At 38.8% G+C, this 16045-nt stretch overlaps 1 protein-coding gene and 1 long non-coding RNA gene across 2 annotated transcripts in view; one reads left to right on the top strand and one right to left on the bottom strand.

The window, feature by feature from the left end:
• LOC113973608 overlaps positions 1-16045 on the bottom strand; it is a 46794-nt gene that overhangs the window by 3779 nt on the left and 26970 nt on the right. The window contains exon 2 of the long non-coding RNA XR_003536275.1: positions 561-594. This is a non-coding gene — a long non-coding RNA (uncharacterized LOC113973608). The remainder of the gene's footprint in view (positions 1-560; positions 595-16045) is intronic.
• The window catches only part of ARHGAP15 (Rho GTPase activating protein 15), a 331210-nt gene that overhangs the window by 301756 nt on the left and 13409 nt on the right, over positions 1-16045 (top strand). Inside the window, exon 13 of the mRNA XM_027695955.1 lies at positions 5921-6026. Coding sequence (XP_027551756.1) covers positions 5921-6026 — 106 coding nt within the window. The remainder of the gene's footprint in view (positions 1-5920; positions 6027-16045) is intronic.

Genomic DNA, 16045 nt, shown 5'->3' with positions numbered 1-16045 from the left:
CAAACTCTGGCACCTGGAGTTTGATACATTAAAGTTTAACTTTTCTAAGTGCTGTTTTTTTCCATTAATTCCACATATATTTTTGTTAAATGGGACTGAGTTGCGAACTCATTGTCTTGGGTCTTGCTAATGGATCACAAAAGTTGTATGAATATTCATTGCAAATTCCACTTTATATCACATAGGATGAATTCATCAATTGCCCAGATAGAGAGTTTTCACCCAATTCTCATTTTCTTTTGCAAGATCTAATTCTGAGGCATGAATAAAAAGTAAATCAATTCGGATCACAAATTGCTTATTTTCCTCATAGCAAATATTAGTTAGTTTGAACACTTCTTATAGATTTTTTTTTTTAAACAAGGAAATATTTTACAATATATCTGCAGCAGAGGATTGCCATAGTGTACTGAGAGTGATTAAAACTGGAACTTTTATGTTGCATGCAGCAACATTAAAATATCCTGACATTAAAAGTGATATGAATAAGTGATCTATATATTTATACATAAAAAACTGTGTATTTTAGCCAGCATGACTTCCAGAATATGAACACTTACCAAATGAAAGCAGAGTTTTGGGGAGTTGATGTGCCTGGGGGGAAAAAAAAAAAATCAAGCCAACAGAGCACTCCCTTTTGGGCAAGTTTTCATTCCCTGATAACACCAAAGCTATCAAGGACCGGGGTTAAGCATTGTGTGACAGAGCAAGCTTCTAAAATGGGCAAGAGCAAGATGAATTGGCTAAGTCGGGTGTTTATTTATACAAACAAGAGGGCAGAACATAATTTAGTTGCATCAGGAATTTTTCACAGACATTAAAACTATAGCAAACATAACAGCGGGGATGCTTGCACAGCAGCACAGTGGGGAAGCTCACAGAGCGTCTGCCCACACTCCGGCTGGCTGTAGCCAGCGCCATAAGTCTCACAATTTCATTAGCACTCAAAAATCCACCTAAACCACCCCATTCAGATTAAAAAAAAAAAAAATAAATGAAATAAACAACACCCTCCCCCCCAAAAAAAAGCCCCAGACAAGACCCATCTTTCTCTCTCGGCAGCCGAATCAGCCGCGAATTGTTGGAAAAACTCTTGGCAGGCAGATTTTGCTGTAGCAACAGTGTGTGACGTTTTAACCACAGCAGAAATCTTATCCAAAAAAACAAAACAAGGTGAGAAGAGCATGTAAGAAAATCACAGAAAACCATGCCCAAAAAAAACACCAACAACAAAAGGCGGCAGATCAATAGTTTGATATTTTATGCAGAATCATAAATCACTGGGTTTTTTCAGCAGTTCAGCCGTGAGGCTCGAAAGCATAAAAAGAAGCCTTGGCTTGTGATAAAATTAGGCATTAATGTGAGGCATAAATGCCGTTTAACATTAAACATGCACAAGCCACCGAAATGCCTGGAAAAAGGGAAATGGGTGCTATAGTAAAACTATACAAAGTAAGTTGGACATGAATAATGCAGCAGGTCTGAGGAGGGTCATGGGTCAGACCCCAGTACCTTACAAAATAATGAATGCATGTCAGGTTAGAGACATCCATCCCTTCCTAGCCAACGTGAGTTATTGGAGATAAACCCTGGACTTCCTGTTCTGAAACAAAGTGGCTTGTTGTAAACATCTATGTCCATTTAAAATTAATGATTAAAAGAAAGATTCGGTGGGATTCGCTTAAGTATTCTTTATGGGCACGAGTGCTAAAGGTTACTTTCTTCATTCATTTTTACCCAGCCACTGTTAATGTTACAGACACATCATGTTTTCTTCCGTGCTCAAATGTTTATCCAAAGCTCATTTACAAAAGAGCTTATATAATAGTAAGAAGGGGGTTTTTTTTCAATGCATTCTTCATTTAAATATAAACAAGAGAGCATCTCCACGGTTTTGCTCTGTTAAAGGGAGCCAGCCCTATTTATAAAGACAGTAACCCAAATTCTAAATATATTTTCTATGATTCTTTTACACGGAAAAACCATCTGCAATTCACTTCAGAGTATCCTGATCTGCTGAAATTATCCCCTAAGTCTCCCACAATTTCCCAAAAAAATGCAAAAAGGATTAACCCTCCTCTCATTCTTTATTTGATATATGTGATTACGATGACTTTTCCTTCCAAAATCTTCACAGGGAAAAGAGAGTCTAACTTTCCAAAATGGGATTTTTTTTCCTCATATTTTCACCAATTTTCACAATAAAAAGAATATAATTAAAACCAATACTGTTTCTTTTTATCACAACTGCTCTGCTTCATTTGCTAGACTTATCTGGAGAATTTAACAGCTGTTCAGAGTGTTTTCCTTCCTTTTCACACTGCACTGCTGGGCTTCATGATACAGCACAAGGAAGGGGATAACTTTTTCCCACCTAATTGTAAAAACCCACATTTAAAGATTTCTTCCCTTCATTTGTGCATGGTAAAGAGAAAAACCACAAAAAAAAAAAAATTAAAAAAATCTTTCTACTTAGGAATCTGAAAGCAGAAAATTCCTAAGGAAGTGCAACTGAAGGCTTTACAGAAATAAAGCGAATACATAGGTATTGCAAATGAAACATAAGATCTTGCATCTGATCTGTTAAATATTCCATCAACAAGGTCAAGAGTAAAGACAAGCCCAGCCACAAAAACTGAAGCGAGAGTAAGCTTTAATAAAAAAAATGAACAGTTTATCCTCTTCAGCTTCTCAAGTGGAAAAACAAATTCTTTTATACTAGAGAAAAATCAAGCGTGTATAGAGCATTTAAAAAAACCCACCAATATCAACCATTTTAATGAAAGAGTACCCAATATTTTCATGGAACTATAAAAGGGAGCGAGACTAAGTGTTATGGCAAAAAGCCTGGGCTCAGCAGCTTTGTGTGGGAAATGGTGAAATGTGACTGTGATTTATAATGAGAAAAGGTATCTACAACATACAATTTTCTACCTAGCTGCAAATAATAATTCATAGTGATGTCCCTTCCAGATAAAATACCTTTGCAATGTAGGACTCATGTGGTAAAATGATCATGATAAATGTCAGACCAGTGCAGGTAACGGCTTTACAAACCATTAAGATTAGCTGGCTCTTTTTTTTTGATGATAACAGTAACCATGCTGTGACTCTATGTGGTAATAATATCTCAGTACTGATAAATGCCAGAGCCAGGCAGAGGTGTTTATCATTCCCAGTTCAGAAATGCTGACTAAAGTTACCACATGTTGCCTGTTTTTTCTTCTTTCACAATAGACTAACAATTAACAAATAGACCGATTCACAGCGTAATTTTATGCAAAATTTCTACCATTTTTGTGCTTTAATGCCTACCTAAATACCTCCTGTGTACCAGTGTTGATGATTTTGGTACAGTAAGCCCTAAAACAAAGCTTTCTAGCCTTGCCACTCTCTCAATAAATAACTTCTTTGTAAATTATTACTGCTCTTTTATATTTCATTTCTTTTACAAATACTCCTCATAAAGAAGTGCAGCCTCTTTAAGCAGCTGTTTCTGTAGGGAAGGTGGTTACCAAGTTGTAATCTGTGTTAATTAGCAGAGAGCAGAGTCACTTCCTTCAAGAGAGCACAATAAAGTTTTAATGTATGACATTTCCTTGTAAATATTCTGCAACAGACAAACAGTGAGCCCTTCCTTCTGCTGAGTTTGTCCTTGCCTCAGTGTCTCAGTTCCCCTCAAGTCCATTGAAAAAAATACAAAACCAGAATCAAAAGATAAACTAGTTGAGAACCTGCATTTGAGACGTTGGAGTAAAGGCAGGGCAGCCCCAATATAAATATAAGTAATTAAGTGTGGTCATATCATGTCTTCATGTGTCATAGTGTGTCCAGAGAGGGGCAACAGAGCTAGGGAAGGGTCTGGAGCACAAGTCTGATGAGGAGGAGCAGCTGAGGGATTTGGGGGTGTTTAGCCTGGAGAAAAAGAGGCTCAGGAGGGTCCTTATTCTCTCTCTATGACTACCTGAGGTTGTAGAAAGGTGGAGATCTGTCTCTTCTCCCAGTTAACAAGTGACAGAACAAAAGGAAATGGCCTCAAGCAGTGCCAGGAAGTTTAGATTGGGTATTAGTAACAATTTCTTCATTAAAGGGATTGCTAAGCATTGGCACAGCTGCCCAGGGCAGTGGTGGAGTCCCCATCCTTTCAGGGATTTAAAAACCGTGTAGATGTGGCACTTGGGGACATGGGTTAGTGGAGGCCTTGGCAGTGCTGGGACAGTAGTTGGACTTGATGATCTTGGAGGCCTTTTCTGACCAAATGACTCTGTGGTTTTATGTATACACACCAAGCAGCACAAAAGGAGAATTTGCACCCTCTTCCCGGAATAAATTCACTTCTACAAATTTTATATAATTTTCATATATTCATTCATGTTTCCACTGGGCAGATCGTCCATAGAACAAAAATGAATGAATGGCAGAAAACCTCAAGGGGTGACTGGGTTGCAAGACTGTGAGAGGTTGTGCTGTTCAGAGGTTAAGGTTCTTTATAGGTCAAACAAGAACAAGAGACTAATACACAGAAAGTGTGTTCTTTATTTGTGTTTAACTTCATTATCACTGTTATCCATTGTGTGACTTCATATAGAATAAATCCATAAAAAAATTTTGGGTTATTTTAACTAGAAAAAATACCTATGCACTGCCTATCTTAAGTTCTTTTTCTTCTAAGTCTATATAAATGTTAAAATTATAAACAGTAGGGATATATACATCTATATCTGTATGTATGAAATATTAATCTCAACAGGAATTAGTAATACATGCTAAGGAAGGAATATTTTCCTAGCAATTTTAATTTTTAAATTAAGATTGCAGGAAAATTTGTGCTTGAAACTTTTTTTGGTGGTGCAATCTTTAAATCAAGGCAATAATCACCACATATGCTTATGCAGCACCTACTGCAACTGGGATTTAATCCTAACTGAGATCTCTGGGTGCTAGGGTAATATGAATATTAAAGAGGAACATATACGAAGAATGATAGGTGATAATTAAATCATAGATAAGATCAGAAAAGTATTCTCAGGTTATCTAGGGCATGTAACATGCAAGATGTTTTCCCTACGTCAGACCTACCGCTACCTTATCTAATCTGCTCCTAAATGAAAGCACAGTTGTACATGACTTTGCTTTAGTTGCAACATCTTACACAGATCGATGAAAATGTCGGTCAAACCCTTCCCACGAAACCATGAATCATGGTAAAACAGGAAGGTGTATCTTAGCAAAAAGGATAGAAATGTTCTTATCACCCCAAAAAGAGATATCAAAGCCCTTAGTGCTGCATTCTTTATTACTGGTCATAAGTTTGAAACACAAATGGTTTCCTGCAGAAATTCCATTCGTGAGATGTTACAGGTGCGAGAAAACAGCTACAGTGGAACAGTTTCTCGAAATAGTTGTTCACCAGGAAGAACTACTAAAAACAACAGCAAATTATTTGATATTTCCAAACATGATGGGGAGTTAAGGACAGAGATCCATAAATATAGTGGAACTAATTATGATGAGGAAAAAAGGACAACAAGGACTACCTGGGAAATGCATTGATCGCAGAAGCTGCACTGTTGGACAAATGTAATTCCAAAGAGGAATTCCATTTAAGATATGGGTCCCTTACTACTTGGAGGTATTTTAGCTTAGGATGATGGTCTAATAATTTAATAAAATAAATTAAAATTATAAAAATATTTTTCTGTGAACCAGAAAATGCTTCCTTAAGGTTAAGAGAGAATTTTAAATCCTTGTAAACTGCTCTTGCACCCTGTTAAAGTGACAGAAGGTATGAAATATTCTGGTTTTAACCACATATTATTGACGACTTTTCTTGCTCAGGTACCAGCTAAGACACTGTGCAAAGCAATGTCCTAATTTGGCACTCAGGTGGTTATTTTCTCTCTTTATTTTTTTCCCTTAGAAATCCAGGACAATACCACTCGCATCAAATCCATAAGGAGCCTGGTAAAAAAGCTGCCTAGACCCAACTATGACACAATGAAAATCCTTTTTGAACATCTAAAGAAGTAAGTAGAACCATGGTAGTGACAGACCAATAATTTTAAAAGGAATTGGTACGTGGTGTCCTAATCCTATTGGAAATGTCATCCAAAATACCAAAGATAATTATGTTCTTTAGTAAAACTAAGCATGATTTATGGTATCTATGTATATCCTATTCCTGCACAAGAAACCAGGATGTCTAAGCAAAAGCCCAAATCTTTCCTCTAGTAGAAAGCAGAACAGTTTTGTTTCCTTCCAGCCAAATACATTGGGATGTTACAGGTACATAGAACTGGGCAACTGCAACATTTTATTATTGCATTCCCCCAGTTTGGTTGATTTTCTTCAGCAACAGACTTTTGGATGTTCATATTTTCAACATGTTGTTCAATCCCCTGTATTGATCTTGTGCTGTGTTGAGGCACGTGATGACAGAAACAACCTCACTCAAGAAAATATATTATGAGCTCTTTTCCCTCACAAGAAAGCTTGTGACAACATAGAGCACCTTAAGAAACTCTGAGGGGAGATCTGGAAGAGCATCTTTGCTCTTCTGGTGTTCCTGAGATACCACAGAAGCAGACAAATGACCCTGTAAGGCTCTACCTTATCATTCCTCTGTGGTTTCCGCCCTCATTTAGCTCTTTTTGCAAGACATTTCAGCCCAAAAAGTCAACTCAGGATGTCATGTTCAGCTTGGGTTTATTCTCATGTTTCATGGCATTAACAGTAAAAGTGTAGGTAGACCACATGCTCACTCTGAAACCCACCTGCAGCTGTTTGATTTCCAGAATGACCAGGCAGAAGTATCAGACCTCAAGACAGGGACAGGTGAGGGGCAGGATGCTGTTCCTCCCTTACCCTGCTGTTGGGACTATCCAGTCCCATTTTCTACTGTCACTCTTCAGCCAAACTACCCCTAAAATTGAAGGGGCTAAATAGGATCTGAGCCTCATGAAGGTTCTGTGCACAGAGGAGTATTTTATCCCAGGAATGATATAATGATCCCAGTGAGTGAGTAACAAAGACTCCAAATCAAAGACTACTCTGAGTTTATAATGAATGATGCCTTTATACTGATCATTTCTGCTGAATTCTGTTGGCATATGCATATAAGGTATGTAGATATTTTATCTTGGGTTGCAGCTTCCAGCTGAAATGGCAAAATGAAGTCCCTATAGTTGTGGGAATGTCCCCTTTTCATTAATCCTAATGGAAGGATTTTAAACAGTCCATAAAATGACTGAGTTTGGCCTTGCAGAAAAACAGTTTTCTATGTGATCATCTGATGTACTGTGTGCACACATTCTCTCCTTCAGCGGGTTATCTAGAGAAGGATGATAATTTATTACTGTCAATGGAAGAATAATAAGGGAAATTATTTCCTGGGAAGAACCTGAGAGCAAGAAGTGGGTACACGCTGTCAGCACAGATATGCCATATACAAAATTTACTGCACTCTATGTGGCATTGATCCTAACCTGAAAAAAAGTTTTGCTGCCATGTCTTAGGGGAGAGATATCAGGTATACACAATAAGTCTTTGATCTCGTAGTTAAATCACTTGATTGAGACTCGGGAGACGTGGGTTCAGTTCTTGGCTTTGACCGGATGTTCTGGGTGACCTTGGGTAAATCATTTAATCTCCCTGTGCCTTGGTTCCTTGTTTACAAAATGATGATAATGCTTCCTTTGTCTGCCTTGGCTTTTTAGAGCATAATCTATTTGGGACAGCAATTGTTTCCTGCTGTGGATGTGTAGAATAACTGGCAAAACTGAACCAACACTGGTGGCTTTTTGGAGAAAATGAAACGAAAGGAAAATAAAACCACTAAAATACCATCAATAAAATATCAATAGTTCTTACTGTAGAGGTATACCCATATGACACAGTGGCACAGAGTGATGGAAGGCAGGAAGATGTGATACTGGAGCCATTTGGGGGTTTAAGCATTAGGGAAGCAATTGTGTGATCTCTCTGAAGAAGGTCACTCATCTTCTCTGCCTCAAACACATCCTCAGGAAAAAACAGGGCTATTCCATGTGCTTGGCTCCACTGATATGGAAGAAGCAGCAGAACATATACTGAAAACACAAAAAAAAACCCCAACCCAAACAAGATAAAAGTTATATTTTCTGTTTTGAATTTCTTGATGTGAAAGACAGGGGCCAGTCTGACTGGCCTCATGGCTCCATAAATAAGAATAAAGTAGTAGACTAAGAATAAGAATAAAGTAGTAATGACATGATGGTTATAATGCAAATATAGGCAATGTGTGTTTGTTTGAATCAGGAAATGCAACTAGTTTGCAGAGGTTACAAAATGTAGAATTATATTATTTTTAGGGATACTCTTCAAAAGAATGATGTCAATGTGCACAACATGCCAATCTCACCATGGACTTGAACCACCTCTTTACGTCACAAGGTTTTCTCCAGGCAAATCAAAGGAGATTCAAAAGTTTCTGATTAGCTGGGAAAATAATTAAACTGGCTTGATTTGAGGCATATTACTTCAATTTCTGTGTTTGCTGGTAGAGATGGCTGTTCTTGCCCAGTGTTGAACTGGGTCTAAGGGGGTTCTGATTGAGAGAAGATGAAGAACCACAGCTATGCTGTTTCCTTGGCATTCCCCTCTTTCTCCTACCCCTTTCGTACCCTCTTCTTTCCTGTCAGACAAACAGAACAGGGCTATACAGACCAGAACCATAGGACTTTGTAAGTCTGTGACTTGTACAGCACATGAGACCATGTGTCTCACTGACACACAGCTCTGCACAAGAATCCAACCTTCACCTTATCCTAAAACACTCTGCAGCAATCCAGTCCACAGGAGCAGGTCCAGATCAAGTAGAAATAACAATGTGAAATGTACTTCAAAAGGGTTCTCTTCAGAAACCCAGACAAAGCAGTAGATGAGAGAGTCTGTGAGAAAGGCCTGGCAGCAGGAATTAAACACCCCTGCCATATATCTCTCTTAAACCAAGCCCTCTGAAGCTTCAAGAAGTCACAGTGCAGCGTATGAACACCATGGGAGGCGGATTAAAAGCAAAACTCGGGGCTGCAGTACCTGTTCTTCTAAGTTTTTTTGTACTTAATGTGTAAAAAACCCAACCAATGAATGTTCCCACCTGTCTTTGCATGAAATCTATTCTACTTGAAAGCAGAATAGACAAAATACGGGGCTGAACAGACATATCACATAGCTCTTGTCAGTCTAATCCCATAAGGAATTGTTTTATTAGGACTCATACTGAAAATAATTGAGCACAATTACTATTAGATTATTCATACTTCTGAAGATGAGCAAACCAAACAAATAGACTTTACACAGGAAAGAAACAAAAAAACCCGAGTAAGGATTTTCCTACAAGGCTACAGAAAACAACCTGTTTTATTTGAAAATGTTTAGAAAATATTGGTTTGCTATATATAGCCCGTGTATTGCTGTTCTATACATCTGTGGAAACAGTGTCGCAGTTCCACAGGTCTCCACTCTTCCCTTTTTCTTGTCTATATATGAATTTTACTCCCATAGTGAGCTAATCACGGGCACCATATAAAACTGATATACCTTTCAGGTCCCAATTATTCAGGCACACACAGGACATGAAATTATGCAGAAACCTTGTCTTGGCTTTCTGCACAAACGTGAACTGAGCACAACCAACCCCTCTGTGATAAATCCCTATTTGCACCCAGTAATTTACTCACACAACTACAATACAAGTGAGGCAGAAGGAGAATCACTCTTTATAGTATTTCACTCTTTATAGTATTTTCTGGTCAATATTTTCACCACATAGTATTCTCACTATATAGTATTTTCACCACAACACCTTGAGGTAGCTGTTACACACCCACTGGGAAACCGAGGCACGAGGAGTTTAAATGACTTAAAGACTCAGCATAAGCTAGCAATACAATCTAAAACCCTGGAGGGTTGTTTTTTTTTCATTTACAAAGAAGCTTCTCCAGTGACCACAAAAAATTCTCTTTTCTCCCTTATGCAAAATGCAGCAGGGGAAAGGAACACCCTGGCTGGGTCCTCTGCATCGTGCTCCGAGCTGGCGAGGGCGGACGCAGCTCTGCTTGAGAAGCTGTGTGCCTGCATTATACAGCACTGTGCCTGAGCTAATAAGCTGTGCTTATTAATGTTAAATTAATGAATCTCAGCCTGCTCTGCTTATTAGGTTGAGCTCCGTGCCACCGCAAGGCAGCTCTGCGACTCCCAGACCCGAGCTGTGTCACATCTGACCGGGCTGGAGTGCAGGGCAGCCAAGCTCCAGTCTGGCTCTACCCATCCATGTAGACGCCCCTGCAAAAGGATATATTATAGACAAAAACCCCTCTCCTTGCTCGTGATTCCCCCACACAAAGGCAGGATAATACGTGTTATTTACAGAACTATAAAATGGATGTTGAAATAATTAAATGGGAAGGCAGGGGCCAGGCTGACGTTCCCATCCCTCTCCCTTCTGTGGAAAGCGCAGAACCCAGATGCCCAACTGTGGAAGATATTCTTCCAGCAGCAGCATCTGCCTCCTTGGCAGGCACTTCAGGCAAGTTGTCTGGGGAGCTCTGCAGTTGCCTCTTGCTTTATCACGTGGATCTGTTAATGTGCCCTTTCTGGCTGCCTTGTCCGGGCAGGAGCCGCTACCTTTTGATCCACCTTTGAATCAAAGAAACTCCATTTATTTTGTTCCATTTTTCCCCTACTGTACATAACATGGCAAGACATTTTCAGGTGCCATCCAGGCTTTCTGCCCTTTCAGAGAGAGAAGGATGATTTTCTTTTTGATTGCCTTCCTCCTCTGCCTAAATTCTTCATTCTCACTACTAATTGTTTGCATTGATTTCACTGGAAATATGCTCCTCATCAAGAGTAGAACTATTCATCTAAGACAAATGCACTGATAGTAACATATTATCTAACAAAAGTCATAGGTATGTCACGCTTTAGTTGTTTTGAAAAAAAAAACAACTTCCCTCATGTTCATAGGTCTGTGAACAGAGAAAAACATCCAACCTTGACAAACAAGGGGAGGAACACTCCCCCCACCTTAAACCCCACAACATGTGGTAGCTATTCTGAAGAGCAAAGGCTTTTGCAAACTATATACAACTAAACAGACTTGTTTCTACCTATTAAAAAATAATTAAAAAAAAAGAGTAGAAAAAGAGAAAAGCCATGCACAGCCAGCAGCTCACAGTAGCCTGCACACCAGGACACGATGACAACGTGATGACAAGTCCAGCAGCAGTACCCAGAATTCTCAGGGAAAGTTAGAAAATAAAGTACAGTATATAGTAATGCTAACCAGGGGATGTCTGCAAACTTTTTCTTTTTTTTTTTTTTTTTGCCTCTAAAGTTGGTGGAGGAAAGATGTAGCAAACATATGTGGTTTTCACTTGCTAAACTATGTGTCATATCAGCAGTTTTGGGCAGGCTCACATATTAAATGTAGGCTCGGGAGAACCCTTTTTTCACACAGCAGAAGAACAGATTACACTAAGAACTGTGCAAGTTTTAATTAAGAAAATAATGCTAATACCAATAATTAATAATAATAATAATAATAAGGGTAAAAGTTACTGAATACTAAAAACAATCCCCAGAATGGAAGGATTGTACAAAAAAATTGTATTTGGGAAACGTCAGTGAACCTGTGGAAGGCCTAAAACCCAAACTGTGGGATGGGCATTTAAATTTTCCTTCAGAAAAAATGCCCAGATTCAAGAATGTGCAGAAACCCTTAACTGAAGGCACAAAAAAGACTATTTGTCGAATTTTTTTCCTGAATCAAGACCTTTCTTTATAATCAGAGAACTCATGAGCAGCTTTTGCTCTTCAGCCATGGGACAGCAGCAAGGAGAAAAGTTTAGCCATATTCCTACAGGCTTTGGGAGCAGCTGCAGGAAATGTGAGGAGGAGAAACATCCTCTTGCTCCAGAAGAGTAAGCAAGTGACTGACCAGGGACGTAAAAGACTCAGGCATCCCTGACTCGTGTTTTAAGATTTACATGAAATGAATTAAATCACCTTCTAACTTGAGAAGGGCAAATACATATATCGAGATGTGCTCTTGCACACATGCTTGTCTCAGTTTCAGCTATAGAAGAGTTTTACAAAGGGGCTGGAGCAATGCCAACACTCATCCCATTTACCACAGCTTCCCGGGGCTCATTTTGGGGGAAGGAGAAGATTTAAACCCATTTTCTCTCTGGTAAGCCCACATCAGTCTACTAAACTGATCCTTTGTACATTAGTGGACAAAAGAAAATGTGCACCAGGCACAAGTGTGCACGGGACAGGAGTAATAGTAGATTTTGGGTTAAAGGTAATAAAGAAATCCAGCTTTTCAGAAGCACTTTTATACATTTTGATTTTACACACTTTGGGGTGGGGGTGACCTGCTACTGAGGTTTTTGTAGTCTGGCCCAATCCTACTTTTTGTGGAATAAGGAAGTTTATAAAGTTTAGCTCTTCACCAAAGAATACCTTACAGTTTAGTGTTTTTAACCAGAAGAATGATGAGTAATTAAAACCACATTTTCATCCATGTTTCCATCTACTTCCTATTTCCACAACCACATTTAAAAATATAAACCCTGATTTTCATAACAGTCAGGCAAATAATTGCACTTGGTATTTTCAATGCTACCAAGTACTGAACTGGTGTATCAGCAAATAACAGAATGATAAAAATAATTAACATAGTTTTAATTTAAATATTTATGACACAGTTGACTCTGTGGCTGCACGGCACCATTGTGCTGAGTGCAGTACACAAATCCTGATAGATAGAGCCCCTGTTTCCAAGAGCTCCTATTGTTCATCGCACATTGCTCAATATCAGACAATCTCAAAAAAGCTTTTCAAACATTAATTAAATCTCCCAACTTCCTTTTCAGGTCAGTAAGTTTTATTATCCTAGTTGTGCAGATAAAGAAAGTGAGGAATGGAGAGGGTAAGGCACTTTCCCACCACGACACAGCCAACACTTCTCACTTCCACTCTTCACTTGCTCCCCAATCCCCCACCACGAGCCCCCCGTGCCTTTGAAGGCTCATCCATGTGCTGTGGGAGTACATGTGCATCTGGCCAGCACATCCCAGGGAGGGCTGGTTACTGCTAAGGACTCTTCAGTTAATCAGGACCACGTGAGGATCCTGCTTCTGGTTTGCACTCACACAAGCTTCAGCAAAATATCACCAGCGGAGTTAATTTATGTGATTTTGTAACCTCTCAATATTGCTCGGAGTTACTTTTCTTTTCAGCTCAAATGTTTTTTTGCTGGTCAAAATTAAGAATTCTCAATTCACTACAAAATGGCTTTCCCCACTTTTTTTTTTTTTGCTATTTTGGGATATTGGGCCCAAACACATTAACGTCCGGGACCAGGTCATCAAAGGGTAAATTGCAGTGCTTTTCATTTTGCTGCCTAAAGATACGTAATTTTTCTCAGAACTAAGGTTGTAAAATAAATAATAGGCTTGAAGTTTCTTAGATATTCATTGGAACTTAAAAAACAAAACAAACAAACACAAAAAACACTTTTAATGCCAAAATGTCAGCGCTTTGCACAAAATAATTAATATAACACAATAAGATCTATTCTACTATTGATTGAAAAGGAATTTATGCAGGTAATTCATTAAGGCTGCTGGGAGTTTGGCATGTAAATTCCCCAGCAATTTGATGGGAAAATAGCCCCTGATTTTTTTTTTATAAGCTATAAAATACACACTCTTCAGTGGCAGGTATAAAAAAAGCAAAAGCAAATACCTGAACTACCAGGGCCATGGATGGCCCTGCTCTGTGAGAGTTCTGGCATGACATTAGATCAAATCCTTTTTCACACATTGCAAAAGATGCAACAATAATTTCAATCACCATGTTATGAGAATCAATACAATTTTTGCTTCCAGAGAATGGCATTTTACATTCCAACATCTGCAGGTTATCACCTTCATACATCTCTTTTTGTGGTCAAGTGCATGATTACTACTTCTGACAGGGTATTGGCCATTTTCTTATGAAGATCTACAAATTCTTGTAAATAAGAACCAATCTGAAAAAAAAAAAAAAAAGAAGAGCAAATCTGTGGACTGGAATGCACCCTACTTGTAATGGGAACAAAAAGCTGGCAATGAAATATAAACCTAAATCACAGCAGAATGACCTACTTTAAGGCATTTGCCAAAGAGACAGTGTTTTAGACAGCTCCTCTGAAGTAGCGTCTTTATGTCTATGCCATCTGCAGATTTATTATTGTGCTTTAGGAAAAAAAAAAAAGGAAAGAAAAAAAAAAAGGGAAAGAAAAACCTACAGTACGCCTGAACAAAACTCAAGCTTCATCTATAGAAAAGATTCCAGTACTGTGGGCACCACACCCACACCTACTGATGTGGTCCAAGTTTTTTCTTTAGAGGCACCTAATTAAGAAACCCTGACTCATTTACATGGATACGTTTGATCTAAATTACACTCCAAACCACACCAAATTAGGAGCATCTGTGAATGCAAAGTGTTTGTTCCCAGTGCCTGGTAGAACAGGGCCAGTTCTGGATGGCACATGTTCAAGTGACGAAAAATATTTCAGATGTAACATACTTCTGAGACCCACTTTTCCACTAATAATTCATAATGAGTTAAACCAGTATCTCTGCTTCAGCAATTATTTCAGGCTGTGAAAAAAATGTCATTTTACTTTTATAAGGAAGCTGGGGGGGGGGGAGGGTTGGACAACCATATAGTTTTGTTGCTGTCCCTGATAAAGGGCATTAACACGAACGTTAGCTGCAATTTAAATCTGTGTAGTGCATGTATTATCAGATATACTTTACTTCTAATGCCTGGACTAAAGGAAAGTGGCCATGAATGATTAGTTGTTGTCCACAGACAAGGCCTTCTGCCTTGTTGTATGGTCTTCCATCATTAATTAGCCTTCCAGAGGGATTCAAGCAAAGAGCAGGGTCTCAGCCCAAAGAGGCATGAAAAACTCAAGACCACCAGATTTGAGGGTGATCATTCCCTTTCCAGGCTGCATTGCTGGTGACTGACTATGCCTATTTGCACCCCAGAAAACCACTCCATCCTGTGGCAGTTAGGGAACTTTTATCCCACTTTCACACCTTCTACTGAGAGCGAGCGGGGGGGGCTGCAGAAACCACTGGTTGCTGCTTTGCTGCCTTACTGACAAACCAAATTAAAAAAAAAAATAGCCTTAGTCTCACTCTAATTTAAGCAGCCCAAGCACTGAGGAGTGCAAATCCGAATTCCATGCTGGGTTTGCAATTCCCAGCCCACTGGCACAGTTTGGCACAACCTTCAGATTCGGCCCGTAGAGTTTGGCAGCCACCTTTTATTCTTCCCATCTTTTATACTTTATGAATAGTCTAAGTTACATAATACCAGTGACAATTTGTTTATGGCAAGCTCTGGAGTCACTGTTTTATGATTACATTCAAACTTTAAGCCACATTTTGACATCTAAGGATCATCTTGCATTCTCATGTACTATATACAATGAAGGTTTGTGTTCCAGTAAGGGAGGGGTGGGGGAAGGAACTTTATAAATAACATGACTCCTTTTGTCTGAAGAGATTTTAATACATTTTTCTGATCTACTGTTTTTGCAGTAGCTAGAATATAATTTGAATATATTAATATTTTCAGCAACTGTGCTGAGGGAGCCCAGTTAATAACTTATGCATGGCTGTATAGATACACTTCAGACAGAGGTAGTTTTTAGCCCTTATGTTGGTAATACTTAGAAACACACAATGAAAGAGCCTGTTCTTTCCTCCTCTTTGTTGTGGGCATGCATTGTGATGGTATGGAGCCAGTGTTCTTTCTGTTGTCTACACAGCCTGGATTCAATAAGCAGTTATATATGCATATTATGACAATGTGGTCAAGGAAACCAGATTTTTTTACTATACCTTCATGTGCCTGTACAGTATAAAATCTGGTATTTATTTTTCTTGTCCTCATTCAATATGTTAACAAAATCATAATTTGATACAGGTTATGTTCA

The sequence above is a fragment of the Neopelma chrysocephalum genome, unplaced genomic scaffold (assembly GCF_003984885.1).
Source record: "Neopelma chrysocephalum unplaced genomic scaffold, ASM398488v2 Primary Assembly neopelma1_103b, whole genome shotgun sequence".
NCBI classification, from domain to species: Eukaryota; Metazoa; Chordata; class Aves; order Passeriformes; family Pipridae; genus Neopelma; species Neopelma chrysocephalum.
The sequence above is the reverse complement of the archived record's forward strand: the minus strand, read 5'-3'. Positions and strand labels throughout refer to the sequence as shown.